The sequence below is a fragment of the Salmo trutta genome, chromosome 20, assembly GCF_901001165.1.
Source record: "Salmo trutta chromosome 20, fSalTru1.1, whole genome shotgun sequence".
In the NCBI taxonomy this organism is placed as follows: domain Eukaryota; kingdom Metazoa; phylum Chordata; class Actinopteri; order Salmoniformes; family Salmonidae; genus Salmo; species Salmo trutta.
In genome coordinates this window covers 22225-49846 of record NC_042976.1, presented here as the reverse complement: position 1 = coordinate 49846, position 27622 = coordinate 22225, and the positions used below count along the sequence as shown (strand labels likewise).

Genomic DNA, 27622 nt, shown 5'->3' with positions numbered 1-27622 from the left:
CTTAGCTTGTTTGATTGCCTTGTGGAGGGAATAGCGTCACTGTTTGTATTCGGTCATGTTTCCGGTTGCCTTGCCCTGATTAAAAGCAGTGGTTCGCGCTTTCAGTTTTGCGTGAATGCTGTCATCAATCCACGGTTTCTGGTTGGGGAAGGTTTTAATATTCGCTGTGGGTACAACATCACCGATGTACTTGCTAATAAACTCGCTCACCGACTCAGCGTATTCATCAGTGTTATTGTCCGACGCTATGCGGAACATATCCCAGTCCACGTGATTGAAGCGATCTTGAAGCGTGGAATCCGATTGGTCGGACCAGCGTTGAACAGACCTGAGCACGAGAGTTTCCTGTTTTAGTTTCTGTCTATAGGCTGGGAGCATCAAAATGGAGTCGTGGTCAGATTTTCCGAATGGAGGGCGGGGGAGGGCTTTGTATGCGTTGCGGAACTTAGAGTAACAATGATCCAGAATTTTGCCAGCCTGGGTCGCACATTCGATATGCTGATTAAAATGTAGGGAGCCTTGTTTTCAGATTAGCCTTGTTAAAATCCCCAGCTACAATAAATGCAGCCTCAGGATATGTGGTTTCCAGTTTACATAGAGTCCAGTGAAGTTCTTTCAGCTCCGTCGATGTGTCTGCTTGGTGGGGGATATACATGACTGTGATTATAATCTAAGAGAATTCTCTTGGTAGATAATGGGGTCGGCATTTGATTGTAAGCTAGCTAACATACTGCTGTAATGATATGTAATGTAAGGATAGCGTAGCCAACATAACGTTAGGTGCTAGCTAACATACCGGTACATACTGCTGTAATGATATGCTATGTGGTTCGTAAGGATAGTGTAGCCAACTGAACGTTAGGTGCTAGCTAACATACCGGTACATACTGCTGTAATGATATGCTATGTGGTTCGTAAGGACAGTGTAGCTAACATAACGTTAGGTAGCTAGCTAACATACCGGTACATACTGCTGTAATGATATGCTATGTGGTTCGTAAGGATAGCGTAGCTAACATAACGTTAGGTAGCTGTGCTGTTTAATTTGGGTTACAATGTGCTGTGTTTTCCTGTTGTAGTAGACCTGTTTATGCAAAAATAAACATAAAGCCTTGTTCACATTGGCAGTTTGAAGTGACTGAATATGTATATTTTTTGCACATCTGATTAGAATCTGTTCTTTTTCCCACGGTCTGAACAGCCAAAAATCACTTGGAAGCAGATATTTCAAGCCACATTTCAAACCACCTTCAGTGGTTTGAAATCCGATATAAATCTGATTCCTGTCCATGCAACTTGTCTGAATGGTCAAATCTTATTTATTTGCCCTCAAGTGGTTTTTAGACTGTTCTTTGGCATATCTTGTTGCTTGCTAGCTACTCTGTTGACAGTTTTCACAAGAACTTGTGATAGCTAACTAGCTTGTTTTTTGTTTACAAATGAGTGAATGTGCTAGAAATCTAAAACGCTATACCTAGCTAGCGAGTTGACTGCTGTGGCTGACCAAAAAGGACCATCATATCCTTTGAGGCTTTAAAAGCGTTCTTACACTATCATTTTGATCATTCAAAGCAACTGGAAAATGTCCATGGCAGGCATTGTCACCTTGGGCTGCAACATATCATCTGAGTGACAGCAAGCACGAGCGCCACAACCGATTAGCCTACATTACTGCGCACACACACATCATTACTCTGACAACTAGTGTAGCCATGTCACTTTTAACTTGCTGTTTGGACAGTCAGTATTCCAAAACTGATTTGAGCATTAAGGCTTGCAGTGTGAACAAGGCTTTAGAAGTTCTCTCCAAACCATCTACTATTGTGTCTGTCCACATAGTACTTGTGTTTTAGTATAGATTAATGTATTGTGTTCTAGGTGAGTGTGGTGCAGGACTCTGTGAACATCACTGGCCAGCCCAACATGATTTAGTATTGATCATGTAAATGTATAGATAATGTATGGATAATGTATTGATCATGTATTGTATGTTATATTGTATTCTAGGTGAGTGTGGTGCAGGACTCTGTGAACATCTCTGGCCAGTCCAACATGATTTAGTATTGATCATGTAAATGTATAGATAATGTATGGATAATGTATTGATCATGTATTGTATGTTATATTGTATTCTAGGTGAGTGTGGTGCAGGACTCTGTGAACATCTCTGGCCAGTCCAACATTAACATGCTGAAGGTCCCAGAGTGCCAGCTGTCAGATGACCTGGGGAACCTGTGGCAGTGTTCTCGCTTCACTGACTGTTCCCTCTATGTGGGAGGGCAGGAGTTCAAGGCACACAAATCCATCCTGGCAGGTAACACTACTACACCACTACTACACTACTGCTACATTACTACTACTACTACTACTACACCACTACTAAACTACTACTACATTACTACTACTACTACTACACCACTACTAAACTACTGCTACATTACTACTACTACTACTACTACACCACTACTAAACTACTACTACATTACTACTACTACTACTACTACTCCACTAATACCTCTCTACCACTACACTACTGCTACATTACTACTACTACTACTACTACACCACTAATACCTCTCTACCACTACCAGCCCCCTCTCTACCACTACACTACTAAACTACTGCTACATTACTACTACTACTACACCACTACTAAACTACTGCTACATTACTACTACTACTACACCACTACTAAACTACTACTACTACACTACTAATACCTCTCTACCACTACCAGCCCCCTCTTTACCACTACACTACTAAACTACTGCTACATTACTACTACTACTACACCACTAATACCTCTCTACCACTACCAGCCCCCTCTCTACCACTACACTACTAAACTACTGCTACATTACTACTACTACTACACCACTACTAAACTACTGCTACATTACTACTACTACTACACCACTAATACCTCTCTACCACTACCAGCCCCCTCTTTACCACTACACTACTAAACTACTGCTACATTACTACTACTACTACACCACTAATACCTCTCTACCACTACCAGCCCCCTCTCTACCACTACACTACTAAACTACTGCTACATTACTACTACTACTACACCACTACTAAACTACTGCTACATTACTACTACTACTACACCACTAATACCTCTCTACCACTACCAGCCCCCTCTCTACCACTACACTACTAAACTACTGCTACATTACTACTACTACTACACCACTAATACCTCTCTACCAGTACCAGCCCCCTCTCTACCACTACACTACTAAACTACTGCTACATTACTACTACTACTACACCACTAATACCTCTCTACCAGCACCAGCCCCCTCTCTACCACTACACTACTAAACTACTGCTACATTACTACTACTACTACACCACTAATACCTCTCTACCACTACCAGCCCCCTCTCTACCACTACACTACTAAACTACTGCTACATTACTACTACTACACCACTAATACGCTACGAATACTACACCACCATTAATACACTACTACGACTACACCACTAATACGCTATGAATACTACACCACCATTAATACACTACTACTACTACTACTATTACATCACTAATACACTTCTAATACACTGCTACTACTATTACATCACTAATACACTACTAATACTACACCACCATTAATACACTACTACCTACTACTACATCACCATTAATACACTACTTCTAATACTACACCACTACTTAACTACTGCTACTCTACTACACCACTAATACATTACTTCTACTACTACTACAACACTACTACTAATAATACAATGCTGCTACTACAGTAATACTACTTCTTCTACTACTACATCACTTCTACTACTACTTTACTTCTACACTACTACTACTGCTGCACCACAACTAAACTACTGCTACAATACTACTACTACACCACGAATACACTACTTCTACTGCAACACTACTACTACTACACCACTACTACACTACCATTAATACACTACTACTTCTACTACAACACTACTACTACTACTAACAGTACTACAATACTACTACTACAACACCACTACTACTACTACACCACTACTACTACTACACCACCATTAATACACTACTACTTATACTACTACAACACTACTGCTACTACTACTACTACAATACTACTACTACTACTACTACAACACCCCTACTACTACTACACCACTGGTACACTACTTCTCTTACACCACTACAACTACTACAACACTACTACTACTACAATACTACTACTGCTATACCGCTACTAAACCACTGCTACACTACTACTACTACTACTACACCACTAATACACTGCTTCTACTACTACTACAGTGATGCTACTACACTACTACTACTACACCACTACTACTGCTACACCACTACTAAACTACTGCTACACTACTACTACTACTATGCTACTACTACTACACCACTAATACACTACTACTACTACTACTATGCTACTACACCACCACTAATACACTACTACTAATATGACACCACTGCTACACCACTAATACACCACTACTAAACTACTACTACTACACCACTGCTACTACACAACTACTAAACTACTGCTACACTACTGCTACACCACTAATACAGTACTACTACTACACCACTAATACACTACTACTACATCACCATTAATACACTACTTCTACTATAGCACTACTACTACTACACCTACTAATACATCATCATTAATATACTACTTCTGCTACTACTACACCACTGCTACACTACTACTACTACACCACAAATGCACTACTACTACTACAATACTACTGCTACACCACTAATACACTACTAATAAACTACTGCTACAGTACTACTACTACACCACTACTACACTACTACTAAACTACTGCTGCACTACTACTACTACACCACTAATACACTACTGCTAAACTACTGCTACACTACTACTACATAACTAAAACACGACTACTACTACACCACCAATACATTACTTCTACTACTACTACAATACTGCTAGTACTTCTACTACAGCACTACTCCTACTACACCACTACTACTATACCACTACTAAACTACTGCTGCACTACTACTACTATACCACCAATACACTACTAATACTACTACAAAATTACTACTACACCACCAATACACTACTAATAATACTACAATACTACTGCTACACCACTAATACACCGCTACTAAACTACTGCTGCACTACTACTACTACACCACTAATACACTACTGCTAAACTACTGCTACACTACTTCTGCATAACTAAAACACTACTACTACAAACACCACTACTAAACTGCTACACTACTACTACTACTACTATACCACCAATACTACTAAAATACTGCTACTACATCACTAATACACTACTAATAATACTACTGCTACACCACTAATACACCGCTACTAAACTACTGCTGCACTACTACTACTACACCACTAATACACTACTACTAAACTAATGCTACACTACTACTACTACTACACCACTAATACACCTCTTTACTACTACTACTACTACACCACTAATACACTACTACTACATCACTAATGTACTGCTTCTACACCACTAATAAACTACTACTACTACACCACTAATTCATTACCGCTACATCACTACTACTACTACACCACTAATTTACTACTTCTACACTACTACTCCATTACTACTACACTACTACTATGCTACTACACCATTACTACTACACTACTACTATGCTACTACACCATTACTACTACACTACTACTATGCTACTACACCATTACTACTACACCATTACTACTACACTTCTACCAAAACACACCTATTACTACCCTACCACTACACTATTATCAATACCAATACACACCTCCTACTACTTCACTACTACTACACAACCATCACTACTACACCACTGCCACTACCCCACCACTTTTACGACACCACCACTGCTACTACACCACTATTACTACGACACCACCAATACTACTACACCACCACTTCTATTACCCCACCACTATTACGACACCACCACTTCTACTACCCCACCACTATTACGACACCACCACTGCTACTACACCACTATTACTACGACACCACCAATACTACTACACCACCATTACTACTACACCGCCACTACTACTACCCCACCACCATTACTACTACACCACCATTACTACTACCCCACCACCATTACTACTACACCGCCACTACTACTACCCCACCACCATTACTACTACACCACCGCTACTACTACACCACCGCTACTACTACACCACCACTACTACTACACCACCATTACTACTACACCGCCACTACTACTACCCCACCACCATTACTACTACCCCACCATTACTACTACCCCACCATTACTACTACACCACCATTACTACTACCCCACCATTACTACTACCCCACCACCATTACTACTACCCCACCATTACTACTACCCCACCACTACTACTACCCCACCACCATTACTACTACCCCACCATTACTACTACACCACCATTACTACTACACCACCACTACTACCCCACCACCATTACTACTACACCACCATTACTACTACCCCACCACCATTACTACTACCCCACCATTACTACTACCCCAGCATTACTACTACACCACCACTACTACCCCACCACCATTACTACTACACCACCATTACTACTACCCCACCATTACTACTACACCACCATTACTACTACACCACCATTACTACTACCCCACCATTACTACTACCCCACCATTACTACTACCACCATTACTACTACCCCACCATTACTACTACCCCGCCACTACTACTACCCCACCACTACTACTACCCCACCACTATTACTACACCACCACTACTACTACACCACCATTACTACTACCCCACCATTACTACTACACCACCACTACTACTACCCCACCACCATTACTACTACCCCACCACTACTACTACACCACCGCTACTACTCCACCACTACTACTACACCACCACTGCTACTACACCACCACTGCTACTACACCACCACTACTACTACACCACCACTATTACGACACCACCACTACTACTACACCACCACTACTACTACACCACCACTACTACTACCCCACCACTATTACGACACCACCACCGCTACTACTCCCACCACTGCTACTACACCACCACTATTACGACACCACCACTACTACTACACCATCACTATTACGACACCACCATTACTACTACACCACTACTACTATCCCACCACTACTACTATCCCACCACTACTACTATCCCACCACTACTACTACCCCACCACTATTACTTCACCACCACTATTACGACACCACCACTATTACCACACCACCACCATTACTACTACCCCACCACTATTACCACACCACCACCACTATTACCACACCACCACCATTACTACTACCCCACCACTGCTACTACACCACCACTACTACTACACCACCACTACTACTACACCACCACTACTACTACTACACCACCACTACTACTATCCCACCACCATTACGACACCGCCACTACTACTACACCACCACTACTACTACACCACCACTAATACTACACCACCACTACTACTATCCCACCACTATTACGACACCACCACTACTACTACTACACCACTACTACTACACCACCATTACTACTACGCCACCACTAATACTACACCACTACTACACCACAACTACACCATTACAACTAAACTACTAGTTCCCGCTATGTGGGAGGGCAGGAGTTTAAGGCACACAAATCCATCCTAGCAGGTAATACCTTTCCGTCCAGCAGAACCTGGGTTCTAATCCCTTGACCCTAGCCCTCCCCTCCCTCTGGCTATCTCCCTTACTCTCCGTCCAGCAGCACCTGGGTTCTAATCCCTTGACCCTAGCCCTCCCCTCCCTCTGGCTATCTCCCTTACTCTCCGTCCAGCAGCACCTGGGTTCTAATCCCCTGACCCTAGCCCTCCCCTCCCTCTGGCTATCTCCCTTACTCTCCGTCCAGCAGCACCTGGGTTCTAATCCCTTGACCCTAGCCCTCCCCTCCCTCTGGTTATCTCCCTTACTCTCCGTCCAGCAGCACCTGGGTTCTAATCCCCTGACCCTAGCCCTCCCCTCCCTCTGGCTATCTCCCTTACTCTCCGTCCAGCAGCACCTGGGTTCTAATCCCCTGACCCTAGCCCTCCCCTCCCTCTGGCTATCTCCCTTACTCTCCGTCCAGCAGCACCTGGGTTCTAATCCCTTGACCCTAGCCCTCCCCTCCCTCTGGTTATCTCCCTTACTCTCTGTCCAGCAGCACCTGGGTTCTAATCCCTTGACCCTAATTGAATATTGCCTGTAGCTGCAACATGAAAATGTGTTAATATGTTATGGGGTTTTTGCCTCGAATCTTACTGATGTTATTGTCTTTGATTGACAGCAAGATCCCCCGTCTTTAACGCCATGTTTGAACATGAGATGGAGGAGAGTAAAAAGGTGGGTCTAGTTTTATTGACCTTTTTTATTTGCCCGGAATGACCGTTCCAGAGATGAAAGATACTACCGCTTTACTCCACATAGTAGACACAGGGATTTCAAACACTATTGTCCTGTCTCAGAACCGTGTGGACATCAGTGATGTGGAGCCAGACGTCTTTAAGGAGATGATGGGATTCATCTACACAGGGAAAGCACCCAACCTGGACAAGATGGCCGACAACCTGCTGGCAGCTGCTGACAAAGTAAGTCATAGTCATAAGAAATAATCTGCCTGTTTCAAATGATGTGTCATAGCTTGAATTACGAGCTTGAAAGACTGTAACCCAACGTTCTGTGCCGTGCTTCTTTCCCACTACACTGTAATGTTATGGGGAGATGGTGTATTTGTATTTGTATTTATTAGGGATCCCCATTAGCTACTCTTCCTGGAGTTTATTAGGGATCCCCATTAGCTACTGTTCTTGTGGTATTATTTGGATTCCCCATTAGCTACTCTTCCTGGAGTTTATTAGGGATCCCCATTAGCTACTCTTCCTGGGGTTTATTAGGGATCCCCATTAGCTACTCTTCCTGGAGTTTATTAGGTATCCCCATTAGCTACTCTTCCTGTGGTTTATTAGGGATCCCCATTCGCTGCTCTTCCTGGGGTCCAAACACACCAAAACATCCACATTACATATAAAACAACAGATAAAACAGAGAACTGTGTTTGTTCTGAATGAGCTAATGATACAACAGTTCGTCATATAACATCCCTACACCACCACCACATACATATCCACAACACAATTTGTTCAATACCACCATATAACATTATCACATTGTGTGCGTATGCATGTGTTTGTACCATTGTGTGTCTCTTCACAGTCCCCTTTGTTCCATAAGGTGTGTTGTTACCTGCTTTTTAAATCTGATTCCACTGCTCGCATCAGTTACCTGATGTGGAATAGAGTTCCATGTAGTCATGGCTCTATGTAGTACTGTGCGCCTCCCATAGTCTGTTCTGGACTTGGTGACTGTGAAGAGACCTCTGGTGACATGTCTTGTGGGGTATGTATGGGTGTCTGAGCTGTGTGCCAGTAGTTTAAACAGACCTCTGGTGACATGTCTTGTGGGGTATGCGTGGGTGTATTTGAAACAGACATCTTGGTATATTGTTTGTCAACACCTATTACAAGATCAAGTAATGATGATGTCAATCTCTCTTCCACTTTGAGCCAGGACAGATTAACATGCATGTCATTAATGTTAGCTCTCCGTGTACTTTTAAGGGCCAGCCGTGCTGCCCTGATCTGAGCCAACTGCAATTTTCCCAAGTCCCTCTTTGTGGCATCTGACCACACTGCTAAACAGTAGTCCTTGTGCGACAAAACTAGGGCCTGTAGGACCTGCCTTGCTGATAGTGCTGTTAGGAAGGCAGAGAAGCGCTTTATTATAGACAGACTTCTCCCCATCTTAGCTACTGTTGTATCAATATGTTTTGACCATGACAGTTTACAATCCAGGGTTACTCCAAGCAGTTTAGTCTCCTCAACTTGCTCAATCTACACATTATTCATTACGAGATATAGTTGAGGTTTAGGGTTTAGTGAATGATTTGTCCGAAATACAATGCTTTTAGGTTTGGAAATGTGTAGGACTAACTTATTCCTTGCTACCCATTCCGAAACTAACTGCAGCTCTTTGTTTAGTGTTGCAGTCATTTCGGTCGCTGTAGTAGCTGACATGTATAGTGTTGAGTCATCCACATACATAGACACACTGGCTGTACTCAAAGCCAGTGGCATGTCGTTAGTAAAGATTGAAAAAAGCAAGGGGCCTAAACAGTTATCCTGGGGAATTCCTGATTCTACCTGGATTATGTTTGAGAGGCTTACATTAAAGAACAGCCTCTGTGTTCTGTTAGACAGGTAACTCTTTATCCACAATATAGCAGGGGGTGTAAAGCCATAACACGTATGTTTTTCCAGCAGCAGACTATGACTGATAATGTCAGAAGCTGCAACACTGAAACATGCATGAGAGCATCAGTTGTTCTGGACGACTGTGTGATCACGCTCTCTGCAGCTGATGTGAGTAAGACCGTTAAACAGGTCAGCATTCACCAGGCCGCAGGGCCAGACGGATTATCAGGACCTGTACTCCAAGCATGCGCTGACCAACTGGCAAGTGTCTTCACTGACATTTTCAACCTCTCCCTGTCTGAGTCTGTAATACTAACATGTTTCAAGCAGACCACCATAGCCCCTGAGCCCAAGAACATTAAGGTAACCTGCCTAAATGACTACCGACCTGTAGCACTCATGTCTGTAGCCATGAAATGCTTTGAAAGGCTGGTCATGGCTCACATCAACACCATTATCCCAGAAACCCTAGACCCACTCCAATTTGTATACCGCCCCAACAGATCCACAGATGATGCAATCTCTATTGCACTCCACACTGCCCTTTCCCACCTGGCCAAAAGGAACACCTATGTGAGAATGCTATTCATCGACTACAGCTCAGCGTTCAACACCATAGTGCCCCCAAAGCTCATCACTAAGCTAAGGACCCTGGGATTAAACAGCTCTCTCTGCAACTGGATCCTGGACTTCCTGACGGGCTGCCCTCAGGTGGTAAGGGTAGGTAACAACACATCCGCCATGCTGATCCTCAACACAGGGGCCCCTCAGGGGTGCGTGCTCAGTCCCCTCCTGTGCTCCCTGTTCACTCATGACTGCACGGCCAGGCATGACTCCAACACCATCATTAAGTTTGCTGATGACACAACAGTGGTAGGCCTGATCACCGACAACAATGAGACAGCCTATAGGGAGGAAGTCAGAGACCTGACCATGTGGTGCAGGGACAGCAACCTCTCCCTCAATATGATCAGGACCGAGCACGCCCGCATTTTCATCGACGGGGCTCTAGTGGAGCAGGTTGAGAACTTCAAGTTCCTTGGCGTCCACATCACTGACAAACTAACATGGTCCAAACACACCAAGACATTCGTGAAGAGGGCGTGACAAAACCTATTCCCCCTCAGGAGACTGAAAAGATTTGGCATGGGTTCTCAGATCCATTACAGCGGCACCATCGAGAGCATCCTGACGGGTTGCATCACTGCCGCAAGGCACTAGAGTTGGTAGTGCGTACAGCCCAGTACATCACCGGGGCCAGCTTCCTGCCATCCAGGACCTCTATACCAGGCTGTGTTAGAGAAAGGCCCTAAAAATTGTCAAAGACTAGCTACCCTAGTCATAGTGTTCTCTCTGCTACCGAGGCGCCAAGTCTAGGTGCAAGAGGCTTCTAAACAGCTTCTACCCCTAAGCCATAAGACTCCTGAACATCTAATGAAATGGCTACCCAGACTATTTGCATTGCCCCCCCCCCCTCCCATCTTCTACACTGATGCTACTCTCTGTTATTATCTATGCATAGTCACTTTAATAACTCTACCTACATGTACATGACCTCAATTACCCCGACACCGGTGCCCCACACGTTGACTCTGTACCGGTACTCCCTGTATATAGCCTCCACATTGACTCTGTACCGGAACCCCCTGTACAGTGGGGGGGAAAGTATTTGATCCCCTGCTGATTTTGTACGTTTGCCCACTTACAAAGAAATGATCAGTCTATAATTTTAATAGTAGGTTTATTTGAACAGTGAGAGACAGAATAACAACAAAAAAATGCAGAAAAACACATGTCAAAAATGTTATAAAATTATTTGCATTTTAATGAGTGAAATAAGTATTTGACCCCTCTGCAAAACATTACTTAGTACTTGGTGGTAAAACCCTTGTTGGCAATCACAGAGGTCAGACATTTCTTGTAGTTGGCCACCAGGTGGAGGGATTTTGTCCCACTCCTCTTTGCAGATCTTCTCCAAGTCATTATGGTTTCGAGGCTAACGTTTGGCAACTCGAACCTTCAGCTCCCTCCACAGATTTTCTATGGGATTAAGGTCTGGAGACTGGCTAGGCCACTCCAGGACCTTAATGTGCTTCTTCTTGAGCCACTCCTTTGTTGCCTTGGCCGTGTGTTTTGAGTCATTGTCATGCTGGAATACCCATCCACGACCCATTTTCAATTCCCTGGCTGAGGGAAGGAGGTTCTCACCCAAGATTTGACTGTACATGGCCCCGTCCATCGTCCCTTTGATGCGGCGAAGTTGTCCTGTCCCCTTAGCAGAAAAACACCCCCAAAGCATAATGTTTCCACCTCCATGTTTGACGGTGGAGATGGTGTTCTTGGGGTCATAGGCAGCATTCCTCCTCCTCCAAACACGGCGAGTTGAATTGATGTCAAAGAGCTCCATTTTGGTCTCATCTGACCACAACACTTTCACCAGTTGTCCTCTGAGTCATTCAGATGTTCATTGGCAAACTTCAGACGGGCATGTATATGTATTCTTGAGCAGGGGGACATAGCGGGCGCTGCAGGATTTCAGTCCTTCATGGCGTAGTGTGTTACCAATTGTTTTCTTGGTGACTATGGTCCCAGCTGCCTTGAGATCATTGACAAGATCCTCCCATGTAGTTCGGGGCTGATTCCTCACCGTTCTCATGATCATTGCAACTTCACGAGGTGAGATCTTGCATGGAGCCCCAGGCCGAGGGATATTGACAGTTCGTTTGTGTTTCTTCCATTTGCGAATAATCACACCAACTGTTGTCACCTTCTCACCAAACTGCTTGGCGATGGTCTTGTAGCCCATTCCAGCCTTGTGTAGGTCTACAATCTTGTCCCTGACATCCTTGGAGTGCTCTTTGGTCTTGGCCATGGTGGAGAGTTTGGAATCTGATTGATTGATTGCTTCTGTGGACAGGTGTCTTTTTTCTGGTAACAAGCTGCGGTTAGGAGCACTCCCTTTAAGAGTGTGCTCCTAATCTCAGCTCGTTACCTGTATAAAAGACACCTGGGAGCCAGAAATCTTTCTGATTGAGAGGGGGTCAAATACTTTTTTCCCTCATTAAAATGCAAATCAAATTATAACATTTCTGACATGTGTTTTTCTGGATATTTTTGTTGTTATTCTGTCTCTCACTGTTCAAATAAACCTAACATTAAAATTATAGACTGATCCTTTCTTTGTCAGTGGGCAAATGTACAAAATCAGCAGGGGATCAAATACTTTTTTCCCCCCACTGTATATAGCCTCCACATTGACTCTGTACCGGTACCCCCTGTATATAGCCTCCACATTGACTCTGTACCGTAACCCCCTGTATATAGCCTCCACATTGACTCTGTACCGCTACCCCCTGTATATAGCCTCCACATTGACTCTGTACCGTAATACCCTGTATATAGCCTCCACATTGACTCTGTACCGTAACACCCTGTATATAGCCTCCACATTGACTCTGTACCGATACCCCCTGTATATAGCCTCCACATTGACTCTGTACCGTAATACCCTGTATATAGCCTCCACATTGACTCTGTACCGTAACACCCTGTATATAGCCTCCACATTGAATCTGTACTGGTACCCCCTGTATATAGCCTCCACATTGACTCTGTACCGGTACCCCCTGTATATAGCCTCCACATTGACTCTGTACCGTAACACCCTGTATATAGCCTCCACATTGACTCTGTACCGTAATACCCTGTATATAGCCTCCACATTGACTCTGTACCGTAACACCCTGTATATAGCCTCCACATTGACTCTGTACCGGTACCCCCTGTATATAGCCTCCACATTGACTCTGTACCGTAATACCCTGTATATAGCCTCCACATTGACTCTGTACCGTAACACCCTGTATATAGCCTCCACATTGACTCTGTACCGTAATACCCTGTATATAGCCTCCACATTGACTCTGTACCGTAACACCCTGTATATAGCCTCCACATTGACTCTGTACCGGTACCCCTGTATATAGCCTCCACATTGACTCTGTACCGGTACCCCTGTATATAGCCTCCACATTGACTCTGTACCGTAATACCCTGTATATAGCCTCCACATTGACTCTGTACCGGTACCCCCTGTATATAGCCTCCACATTGACTCTGTACCGTAATACCCTGTATATAGCCCCGCTATTGTTATTTACTACTGCTCTTTAATTATATGTTATTCTTAACTTTTACTTTTTTAGGTATTTTCTTAAAACTGCATTGTTGGTTAAGGGCTTATAAGTAAGCATTTCACTGTAAGGTCTACACCTGTTGTATTCGGCGCATGTGACAAATACAATTTGATTTGAAGTCTAACAAGACGACCCACAATCATTTTATCATCAATTTCTCTCAGCCAATCATCCGTCATTTGTGTAAGTGCTGTGCTTGTTGATTGTCCTTTTCTATAAGCGTGCTGAAAGTCTATTGTCAATTAGTTTACTGTGAAATAGCATTATATCTGGTCAAACACTATTTTTTTCTAAAAGTTTCCTAAGGGTTGGTAACAGGCTGATTGGTCGGGTATTTGAGCCAGTAAAGGGGGATTTTACTATTCTTGGGTAGTGGAATGACTTTAGCTTCCCTCCAGGCCTGAGGGCACACACTTTTTAGTAGGCTTAGATTGAAGATATGGCAAATAGGAGTGGCAATACCGTCTGCTATTATCCTCAGTAATTTTCCATCCAAGTTGTCAGACCCCGGTGACTTGCCATTGTTGACAGACAACAATCATTTTTTCACCTCTTCCACACTCACTTTACGGAATTCAAAAGTAATTTGGTCCGATATACTTGGATGTGTAGTGTCAGCGTTTGTTGCTGGCATGTCATCCCTGAGTCTGCTAATCTTACCAATGAAAAGTCATTAAAGTAGTTGGTAATATCAGTGGGTTTTGTGATGAATGAGCATCTGATTCAATGAATGAAGGAGCCGAATTGGCTTTTTTCCCCAAAATGTCATTTAAGGTTCTCCAAAGCTTTTTACTATCATTCTTTATATAATTTGTTTTTGTTTCATAGTATAGTTTTATTTTATTTTTATTCAGTTTAGTCACATGATTTCTTAATTTGCAGTATGTTTGCCAGTCAGTTGGGCTGCCAGACTAATCTGCCATCTCTTTATCCTCATCCATCTCAACCATACCATTTTTCAATTCCTCATCAATCCACAGGGATTTAACAGTGTTTACAGTCATTTACTTAATGGTTTATTAGTAACTGGGATAAGCAATTTCATAAATGTGTCCAGTGCAGCGTCTGGTTGCTCCTCATTACACACCACAGACCAGCACATATTCTTAACATCATCAACATATGAATCACTACAAAACGTATTGTATGACCTCTTATACACTATATTAGGCCCAGCCTTTGGAACTTTGGTTTTCCTAGATATGGCTACTATGTTGTGATCACTACATCCTATGGATCTGGATACTGCTTTCAAACACATTTCTGCAGCGTTAGTAAAGATGTGACCAATGCATGTTGATGATTTCATTCCTGTGCTGTCATCCCTGGTAAGTTGACTGATAACCTGAACCAGGTTGCAGGCACTGGTTACAGTTTGAAGCTTATTTCTTGAGTTGTACAGCTTGATGAAAGCCAGTCAGTATTTAAATCACACCTCCCTGTTGATATCACATGCATTATCAAGCATTTCACACATGTTATCCAGATACTGACTGTTAGCACTTGGTGGTCTATAGCAGCTTCCCACCAGAATGGGCTTTAGGTGAGGCAGATGAACCTGCAGCCATATTACTTCAACAGTATTTAACATGAGATCCTCTCTAATCTTTACAGGAATGTGGTTCTGATTATAAACAGCAACACATCCACCACTGGCATAAATGTTATAACCTTGTATTGCTACCACTGTATCATCAAAGGTATTATCTGAACTAGTGTCAGAGACAGTCAGAATATGAATGTCATTTGTTACAAGCAAGTTTTCGACTTTATGGACCTTGTTTCTTAATATGGGCTATTTTTTAGCACCTTTCCTCTTTGCTTGATTGTTTTTAATGCTTTACTGGGAAGCTTATCAGAGGTAGACTTACTCATGTTATTTACATTGGAGCTGATAGTGCAGGGTGAGCTGCACACAGTGGACTTCCTACTAGGGCACACCACCTCAGTGTTAACAGTGGCCTTCCTATAGGACACACCACCGCAGTGTTAACAGTGGTCTTCCTATAGGACACACCACCTCAGTGTTAACAGTGGTCTTCCTATAGGACACACCACCTCAGTGTTAACAGTGGTCTTCCTACTAGGATAACACCACCTGAGTGTTAACAGTGGTCTTCCTATAGGACACACCACCTCAGTGTTAACAGTGGTCTTCCTACTAGGACACACCACCTCAGTGTTAACAGTGGTCTTCCTACTAGGGTACACCACCTCAGTGTTAACAGTGGTCTTCCTATAGGACACACCACCTCAGTGTTAACAGTGGTCTTCCTACTAGGATAACACCACCTCAGTGTTAACAGTGGTCTTCCTACTAGGACACACCACCTCAGTGTTAACAGTGGCCTTCCTATAGGACACACCACCTCAGTGTTAACAGTGGTCTTCCTACTAGGACACACCACCTCAGTGTTAACAGTGGTCTTCCTACTGGGACACACCACCTCAGTGTTAACAGTGGTCTTCCTACTAGGGTACACCACCTCAGTGTTAACAGTGGTCTTCCTACTAGGATAACACCACCTCAGTGTTAACAGTGGTCTTCCTACTAGGACACACCACCTCAGTGTTAACAGTGGTCTTCCTACTAGGACACACCACCTCAGTGTTAACAGTGGTCTTCCTACTAGGACACACCACCTCAGTGTTAACAGTGGTCTTCCTATAGGACACACCACCTCAGTGTTAACAGTGGTCTTCCTACTAGGGTACACCACCTCAGTGCTAACAGTGGTCTTCCTACTAGGACACACCACCTCAGTGTTAACAGTGGTCTTCCTACTAGGACACACCACCTCAGTGTTAACAGTGGTCTTCCTACTAGGACACACCACCTCAGTGTTAACAGTGGTCTTCCTACTAGGACACACCACCTCAGTGTTAACAGTGGTCTTCCTACTAGGACACACCACCTCGGTGTTAACAGTGGTCTTCCTACTGGGACACACCACCTGTGTTAACAGTGGTCTTCCTACTAGGACACACCACCTCAGTGTTAACAGTGGTCTTCCTACTAGGGTACACCACCTCAGTGTTAACAGTGGTCTTCCTATAGGACACACCACCTCAGTGTTAACAGTGGTCTTCCTACTCGGGCACATTGCCTCAGTGCTAACAGTGTAACTCTGGTTCATAGGCTCATGATTACTGCATACAATAGCTGTAGGATTAACAAAGGTATCAGGGCAATTAGGGGGACATAAATTAAGTTACTTACATTGTGTCTGCCAACGCCCCTAGGATAATGTACTTTTAATGCAGCATTATGACAACTCATTGTCACAATGGTATGGATTAACTGAGCTGGTCCTGGATCATTTACCAGTCATTGTTTCAACGCAGCCTTGAAATGACCAGGAGTCCAGGAGCCAAGATGATTGTAACCCTACAATCAAATGAAATCAAATTTTATATGTCACATGCGCCGAATACAACAGGTGTAGAACTTACAGTGAAATGCTGACTTACAACCCTTAACCAACAATGCAGTTTTAAGAAAATACCTAAAAAAAAGTAAGAGATAACAATAACAAATAATTTAAGAACAGCAGTAAAATAACAATAGCGGGGCTATATACAGGGGGTACCGGTACAGAGTCAATGTGGAGGCTATATACAGGGGGTACCGGTACAGAGTCAATGTGGAGGCTATATACAGGGGGTACCGGTACAGAGTCAATGTGGAGGCTATATACAGGGGGTACCGGTACAGAGTCAATGTGGAGGCTATATACAGGGGGTACCGGTACAGAGTCAATGTGGAGGCTATATACAGGGGGTACCGGTACAGAGTCAATGTGGAGGCTATATACAGGGGGTACCGGTACAGAGTCAATGTGGAGGCTATATACAGGGGGTACCGGTACAGAGTCAATGTGGAGGCTATATACAGGGGGTACCGGTACAGAGTCAATGTGGAGGCTATATACAGGGGGTACCGGTACAGAGTCAATGTGGAGGCTATATACATGGGGTACCGGTACAGAGTCAATGTGGAGGCTATATACAGGGGGTACCGGTACAGAGTCAATGTGGAGGCTATATACAGGGGGTACCGGTACAGAGTCAATGTGGAGGCTATATACATGGGGTACCGGTACAGAGTCAATATGGAGGCTATATACAGGGGGTACCGGTACAGAGTCAATGTGGAGGCTATATACATGGGGTACCGGTACAGAGTCAATGTGGAGGCTATATACAGGGGGTACCGGTACAGAGTCAATGTGGAGGCTATATACAGGGGGTACCGGTACAGAGTCAATGTGGAGGCTATATACAGGGGGTACCGGTACAGAGTCAATGTGGAGGCTATATACAGGGGGTACCGGTACAGAGTCAATGTGGAGGCTATATACTGGGGGTATCGGTACAGAGTCAATGTGGAGGCTATATACAGGGGGTACCGGTACAGAGTCAATGTGGAGGCTATATACAGGGGGTACCGGTACAGAGTCAATGTGGAGGCTATATACAGGGTATTACGGTACAGAGTCAATGTGGAGGCTATATACAGGGGTACCGGTACAGAGTCAATGTTGAGGCTATATACAGGGGGTACCGGTACAGAGTCAATGTGGAGGCTATATACATGGGGTACCGGTACAGAGTCAATGTGGAGGCTATATACAGGGGGTACCGGTACAGAGTCAATGTGGAGGCTATATACAGGGGGTACCGGTACAGAGTCATGTGGAGGCTATATACAGGGGGTACCGGTACAGAGTCAATGTGGAGGCTATATACAGGGTATTACGGTACAGAGTCAACGTGGAGGCTATATACAGGGTATTACGGTACAGAGTCAACGTGGAGGCTATATACAGGGTATTACGGTACAGAGTCAACGTGGAGGCTATATACAGGGTATTACGGTACAGAGTCAACGTGGAGGCTATATACAGGGTGTTACGGTACAGAGTCAATGTGGAGGCTATATACAGGGGGTACCGGTACAGAGTCAATGTGGAGGCTATATACAGGGGGTACCGGTACAGAGTCAATGTGGAGGCTATATACAGGGGGTACCGGTACAGAGTCAATGTGGAGGCTATATACAGGGGGTACCGGTACAGAGTCAATGTGGAGGCTATATACAGGGGGTACCGGTACTGAGTCAATGTGGAGGCTATATACAGGGGGTACCGGTACAGAGTCAATGTGGAGGCTATATACAGGGGGTACCGGTACAGAGTCAATGTGGAGGCTATATACAGGGTATTACGGTACAGAGTCAATGTGGAGGCTATATACAGGGGGTACCGGTACAGAGTCAATGTGGAGGCTATATACAGGGTATTACGGTACAGAGTCAATGTGGAGGCTATATACAGGGTGTTACGGTACAGAGCCAATGTGGAGGCTATATACTGGGGGTATCGGTACAGAGTCAATGTGGAGGCTATATACAGGGGGTACCGGTACAGAGTCAATGTGGAGGCTATATACAGGGGGTACCGGTACAGAGTCAATGTGGAGGCTATATACAGGGTATTACGGTACAGAGTCAATGTGGAGGCTATATACAGGGGTACCGGTACAGAGTCAATGTTGAGGCTATATACAGGGGGTACCGGTACAGAGTCAATGTGGAGGCTATATACAGGGGGTACCGGTACAGAGTCAATTTGGAGGCTATATACATGGGGTACCGGTACAGAGTCAATGTGGAGGCTATATACAGGGGGGGTACCGGTACAGAGTCAATGTGGAGGCTATATACAGGGGGTACCGGTACAGAGTCAATGTGGAGGCTATATACAGGGGGTACCGGTACAGACTCAATGTGGAGGCTATATACAGGGGGTACCGGTACAGAGTCAATTTGGAGGCTATATACAGGGTATTACGGTACAGAGTCAACGTGGAGGCTATATACAGGGTATTACGGTACAGAGTCAACGTGGAGGCTATATACAGGGTATTACGGTACAGAGTCAACGTGGAGGCTATATACAGGGTATTACGGTACAGAGTCAACGTGGAGGCTATATACAGGGTGTTACGGTACAGAGTCAATGTGGAGGCTATATACAGGGGGTACCGGTACAGAGTCAATGTGGAGGCTATATACAGGGGGTACCGGTACAGAGTCAATGTGGAGGCTATATACAGGGGGTACCGGTACAGAGTCAATGTGGAGGCTATATACAGGGGGTACCGGTACTGAGTCAATGTGGAGGCTATATACAGGGGGTACCGGTACAGAGTCCATGTGGAGGCTATATACAGGGTATTACGGTACAGAGTCAATGTGGAGGCTATATACAGGGGGTACCGGTACAGAGTCAATGTGGAGGCTATATACAGGGTATTACGGTACAGAGTCAATGTGGAGGCTATATACAGGGGTACCGGTACAGAGTCAATGTTGAGGCTATATACAGGGGGTACCGGTACAGAGTCAATGTGGAGTCTATATACAGGGGGTACCGGTACAGAGTCAATTTGGAGGCTATATACATGGGGTACCGGTACAGAGTCAATGTGGAGGCTATATACAGGGGGTACCGGTACAGAGTCAATGTGGAGGCTATATACAGGGGGTACCGGTACAGAGTCAATGTGGAGGCTATATACAGGGGGTACCGGTACAGAGTCAATTTGGAGGCTATATACAGGGTATTACGGTACAGAGTCAACGTGGAGGCTATATACAGGGTATTACGGTACAGAGTCAACGTGGAGGCTATATACAGGGTATTACGGTACAGAGTCAACGTGGAGGCTATATACAGGGTGTTACGGTACAGAGTCAATGTGGAGGCTATATACAGGGGGTACCGGTACAGAGTCAATGTGGAGGCTATATACAGGGGGTACCGGTACAGAGTCAATGTGGAGGCTATATACAGGGGGTACCGGTACAGAGTCAATGTGGAGGCTATATACAGGGGGTACCGGTACTGAGTCAATGTGGAGGCTATATACAGGGGGTACCGGTACAGAGTCAATGTGGAGGCTATATACAGGGGGTACCGGTACAGAGTCAATGTGGAGGCTATATACAGGGTATTACGGTACAGAGTCAATGTGGAGGCTATATACAGGGGGGTACCGGTACAGAGTCAATGTGGAGGCTATTTACAGGGGGTACCGGTACAGAGTCAATGTGGAGGCTATATACAGGGGGTACCGGCACAGAGTCAATTCTCTTCTCTCCCAGTACACTGTTAGACTGTGTTATTCTTCTATTCATACCGTTCTGAATCCTAACCAATCCTAACCCTCTCTCTCCTCCAGTATGCCTTGGAGCGTTTAAAGGTGATGTGTGAAGAGGCTCTGTGCAACAGCCTCTCTGTGGAGAACGTGGCTGATACTCTCATCCTGGCGGATTTACACAGTGCCGAGCAGCTCAAAGCACAAGCCATAGATTTTATCAACAGGCAAGTATCTGTAGAAAGTCCCAGTGATGAATCCCTCCTGCCAGCCGTGTTTTCCTTCTCTCAGCGCTGCTCTGTTATCTCCTGTAGGTGCAGTGTCCTCCGACAGCTGGGCTGTAAAGATGGGAAAAACTGGAATAGCAAGTATGTAACTATCTGATATACATGTATATATGACACCAGTTTAATAACAAACTCTTATCTCTTCCAAAGATAATTCATTGTTTTAGCCTCAGAGGCAGGCAGGGTGGGAGAGGGAGAGAGAGTGAGCCAGGCAGGGTGGAGAGATTAATAGACTACCTGGATGGGGGGAGAGATTAATAGACTACCTGGATGGGGGAGAGAGATTAATAGACTACCTGGATGGGGGAGAGAGATTAATAGACTACCTGGATGGGGATGGGGGAGAGAGATTAATAGACTACCTGGATGGGGATGGGGGAGAGAGATTAATAGACTACCTGGATGGGGGAGAGAGATTAATAGACTACCTGGATGGGGGGAGAGATTAATAGACTACCTGGATGGGGAGAGAGATTAATAGACTACCTGGATGGGGGAGAGAGATTAATAGACTACCTGGATGGGGGAGAGAGATTAATAGACTACCTGGATGGGGATGGGGGAGAGAGATTAATAGACTACCTGGATGGGGGAGAGAGATTAATAGACTACCTGGATGGGGGAGATAGATTAATAGACTACCTGGATGGGGGAGAGAGATTAATAGACTACCTGGATGGGGGAGAGAGATTAATAGACTACCTGGATGGGGGGAGAGATTAATAGACTACCTGGATGGGGGAGAGAGATGAATAGACTACCTGGATGGGGGGGAGAGATTAATAGACTACCTGGATGGGGGAGAGAGATTAATAGACTACCTGGATGGGGGAGAGAGATTAATAGACTACCTGGATGGGGGGAGAGATTAATAGACTACCTGGATGGGGAGAGAGATTAATAGACTACCTGGATGGGGGAGAGAGATTAATAGACTACCTGGATGGGGGAGAGAGATTAATAGACTACCTGGATGGGGATGGGGGAGAGAGATTAATAGACTACCTGGATGGGGGAGAGAGATTAATAGACTACCTGGATGGGGGAGATAGATTAATAGACTACCTGGATGGGGGAGAGAGATTAATAGACTACCTGGATGGGGGAGAGAGATTAATAGACTACCTGGATGGGGGGAGAGATTAATAGACTACCTGGATGGGGGAGAGAGATGAATAGACTACCTGGATGGGGGGGAGAGATTAATAGACTACCTGGATGGGGGAGAGAGATTAATAGACTACCTGGATGGGGGAGAGAGATTAATAGACTACCTGGATGGGGGAGAGAGATTAATAGACTACCTGGATGGGGAGAGAGATTAATAGACTACCTGGATGGGGAGAGAGATTAATAGACTACCTGGATGGGGAGAGAGATTAATAGACTACCTGGATGGGGGAGAGATTAATAGACTACCTGGATGGGGAGAGAGATTAATAGACTACCTGGATGGGGAGAGAGATTAATAGACTACCTGGATGGGGAGAGAGATTAATAGACTACCTGGATGGGGAGAGAGATTAATAGACTACCTGGATGGGGGAGAGAGATTAATAGACTACCTGGATGGGGTAGAGATTAATAGACTACCTGGATGGGGGAGAGAGATTAATAGACTACCTGGATTGGGGATGGGGGAGAGAGATTAATAGACTACCTGGATGGGGGAGAGAGATTAATAGACTACCTGGATGGGGATGGGGGAGAGAGATTAATAGACTTCCTGGATGGGGGAGAGAGATTAATAGACTACCTGGATGGGGATGGGGGAGAGAGATTAATAGACTACCTGGATGGGGGAGAGAGATTAATAGACTACCTGGATGGGGGAGATAGATTAATAGACTACCTGGATGGGGGAGAGAGATTAATAGACTACCTGGATGGGGGAGAGAGATTAATAGACTACCTGGATGGGGGGAGAGATTAATAGACTACCTGGATGGGGAGAGAGATGAATAGACTACCTGGATGGGGGGAGAGATTAATAGACTACCTGGATGGGGGAGAGAGATTAATAGACTACCTGGATGGGGGAGAGAGATTAATAGACTACCTGGATGGGGAGAGAGATTAATAGACTACCTGGATGGGGAGAGAGATTAATAGACTACCTGGATGGGGAGAGAGATTAATAGACTACCTGGATGGGGAGAGAGATTAATAGACTACCTGGATGGGGAGAGAGATTAATAGACTACCTGGATGGGGAGAGAGATTAATAGACTACCTGGATGGGGAGAGAGATTAATAGACTACCTGGATGGGGAGAGAGATTAATAGACTACCTGGATGGGGGAGAGAGATTAATAGACTACCTGGATGGGGTAGAGATTAATAGACTACCTGGATGGGGGAGAGAGATTAATAGACTACCTGGATTGGGGATGGGGGAGAGAGATTAGTAGACTACCTGGATGGGGGAGAGAGATTAATAGACTACCTGGATGGGGATGGGGGAGAGAGATTAATAGACTACCTGGATGGGGGAGAGAGATTAATAGACTACCTGGATGGGGATGGGGGAGAGAGATCAATAGACTACCTGGATGGGGAGAGAGATTAATAGACTACCTGGATGGGGATGGGGGAGAGAGATTAATAGACTACCTGGATGGGGATGGGGGAGAGAGATTAATAGGTTACCTGGATGGGGGAGAGAGATTAATAGACTACCTGGATGGGGATTGGGGATTAATAGACTACCTGGATGGGGGGAGAGATTAATAGACTACCTGGATGGGGGAGAGAGATTAATAGACTACCTAGATGGGGAGAGAAATTAATAGACTACCTGGATGGGGGAGAGAGATTAATAGACTACCTGGATGGGGGAGAGAGATTAATAGACTACCTGGATGGGGATGGGGGAGAGAGATTAATAGACTACCTGGATGGGGATGGGGGAGAGAGATGAATAGACTACCTGGATGGGGATGGGGGAGAGAGATTAATAGACTACCTGGATGGGGGAGAGAGATTAATAGACTACCTGGATGGGGATGGGGGATTAATAGACTACCTGGATGGGGGGGAGAGATTTATAGACAACCTGGATGGGGGAGAGAGATTAATAGACTACCTGGATGGGGGAGAGAGATTAATAGACTACCTGGATGGGGAGAGAGATTAATAGACTACCTGGATGGGGGAGAGAGATTAATAGACTACCTGGATGGGGGAGAGAGATTAATAGACTACCTGGATGGGGGAGAGAGATTAATAGACTACCTGGATGGGGATGGGGGAGAGAGATTAATAGACTACCTGGATGAGGGAGAGAGATTAATAGACTACCTGGATGGGGGAGAGAGATTAATAGACTACCTGGATGGGGGAGAGAGATTAATAGACTACCTGGATGGGGAGAGAGATTAATAGACTACCTGGATGGGGGAGAGAGATTAATAGACTACCTGGATGGGGATGGGGGAGAGAGATTAATAGACTACCTGGATGGGGGAGAGATTAAAAGACTACCTGGATGGGGGGAGAGATTAATAGACTACCTGGATGGGGGAGAGATTAATAGACTACCTGGATGGGGGAGAGAGATTAATAGACTACCTGGATGGGGATGGGGGATTAATAGACTACCTGGATGGGGAGAGAGATTAATAGACCACCTGGATGGGGGAGAGAGATGAATAGACTACCTGGATGGGGGGGAGAGATTAATAGACTACCTGGATGGGGAGAGAGATTAATAGAGTACCTGGATGGGGGAGAGAGATTAATAGACTACCTGGATGGGGAGAGAGATTAATAGACTACCTGGATGGGGAGAGAGATTAATAGACTACCTGGATGGGGGAGAGAGATTAATAGACTACCTGGATGGGGGAGAGATTAATAGACTACCTGGATGGGGAGAGAGATTAATAGACTACCTGGATGGGGAGAGAGATTAATAGACTACCTGGATGGGGAGAGAGATTAATAGACTACCTGGATGGGGGAGAGAGATTAATAGACTACCTGGATGGGGGAGAGAGATTAATAGACTACCTGGATGGGGTAGAGATTAATAGACTACCTGGATGGGGGAGAGAGATTAATAGACTACCTGGATTGGGGATGGGGGAGAGAGATTAATAGACTACCTGGATGGGGGAGAGAGATTAATAGACTACCTGGATGGGGATGGGGGAGAGAGATTAATAGACTACCTGGATGGGGGAGAGAGATTAATAGACTACCTGGATGGGGATGGGGGAGCGAGATTAATAGACTACCTGGATGGGGAGAGAGATTAATAGACTACCTGGATGGGGATGGGGGAGAGAGATTAATAGACTACCTGGATGGGGATGGGGGAGAGAGATTAATAGACTACCTGGATGGGGGAGAGAGATTAAGAGACTACCTGGATGGGGATGGGGGATTAATAGACTACCTGGATGGGGGGAGAGATTAATAGACTACCTGGATGGGGGAGAGAGATTAATAGACTACCTGGATGGGGAGAGAAATTAATAGACTACCTGGATGGGGGGAGAGAGATTAATAGACTACCTGGATGGGGGAGAGAGATTAATAGACTACCTGGATGGGGATGGGGGGAGAGAGATTAATAGACTACCTGGATGGGGATGGGGGAGAGAGATGAATAGACTACCTGGATGGGGATGGGGGAGAGAGATTAATAGACTACCTGGATGGGGGAGAGAGATTAATAGACTACCTGGATGGGGATGGGGGATTAATAGACTACCTGGATGGGGGGGAGAGATTAATAGACAACCTGGATGGGGGAGAGAGATTAATAGACTACCTGGATGGGGGAGAGAGATTAATAGACTACCTGGATGGGGAGAGAGATTAATAGACTACCTGGATGGGGGAGAGAGATTAATAGACTACCTGGATGGGGGAGAGAGATTAATAGACTACCTGGATGGGGGAGAGAGATTAATAGACTACCTGGATGGGGATGGGGGAGAGAGATTAATAGACTACCTGGATGAGGGAGAGAGATTAATAGACTACCTGGATGGGGGAGAGAGATTAATAGACTACCTGGATGGGGGGAGAGAGATTAATAGACTACCTGGATGGGGAGAGAGATTAATAGACTACCTGGATGGGGGAGAGAGATTAATAGACTACCTGGATGGGGATGGGGGAGAGAGATTAATAGACTACCTGGATGGGGGAGAGATTAAAAGACTACCTGGATGGGGGGAGAGATTAATAGACTACCTGGATGGGGGAGAGATTAATAGACTACCTGGATGGGGGAGAGAGATTAATAGACTACCTGGATGGGGATGGGGGATTAATAGACTACCTGGATGGGGAGAGAGATTAATAGACCACCTGGATGGGGGAGAGAGATGAATAGACTACCTGGATGGGGGGGAGAGATTAATAGACTACCTGGATGGGGAGAGAGATTAATAGAGTACCTGGATGGGGGAGAGAGATTAATAGACTACCTGGATGGGGGGAGAGATTAATAGACTACCTGGATGGGGGAGAGAGATTAATAGACTACCTGGATGGGGGAGAGAGATTAATAGACTACCTGGATTGGGGGGGAGAGATTAATAGACTACCTGGATGGGGGGAGAGATTAATAGACTACCTGGATGGGGATGGGGAGAGAGATTAATAGACTACCTGGATGGGGAGAGAGATTAATAGACTAC

General features: G+C 45.0%; 1 protein-coding gene across 2 annotated transcripts in view; it reads left to right on the top strand.

Moving 5' to 3' along the window:
- Positions 1-27622, top strand: part of LOC115155374 (speckle-type POZ protein-like A) — a 96863-nt gene that overhangs the window by 65745 nt on the left and 3496 nt on the right. Inside the window, exons 6-11 of one of the 2 annotated variants that reach the window (XM_029701934.1) lie at positions 2008-2052; positions 2182-2314; positions 8362-8417; positions 8540-8662; positions 21766-21908; positions 21996-22049. In XM_029701934.1, the coding sequence (XP_029557794.1) occupies positions 2008-2052; positions 2182-2314; positions 8362-8417; positions 8540-8662; positions 21766-21908; positions 21996-22049 (554 nt within the window). Of the gene's footprint in view, positions 1-2007; positions 2053-2136; positions 2315-8361; positions 8418-8539; positions 8663-21765; positions 21909-21995; positions 22050-27622 lie in introns of both variants that reach the window. The other variant, XM_029701933.1, reaches the window with a different exon arrangement.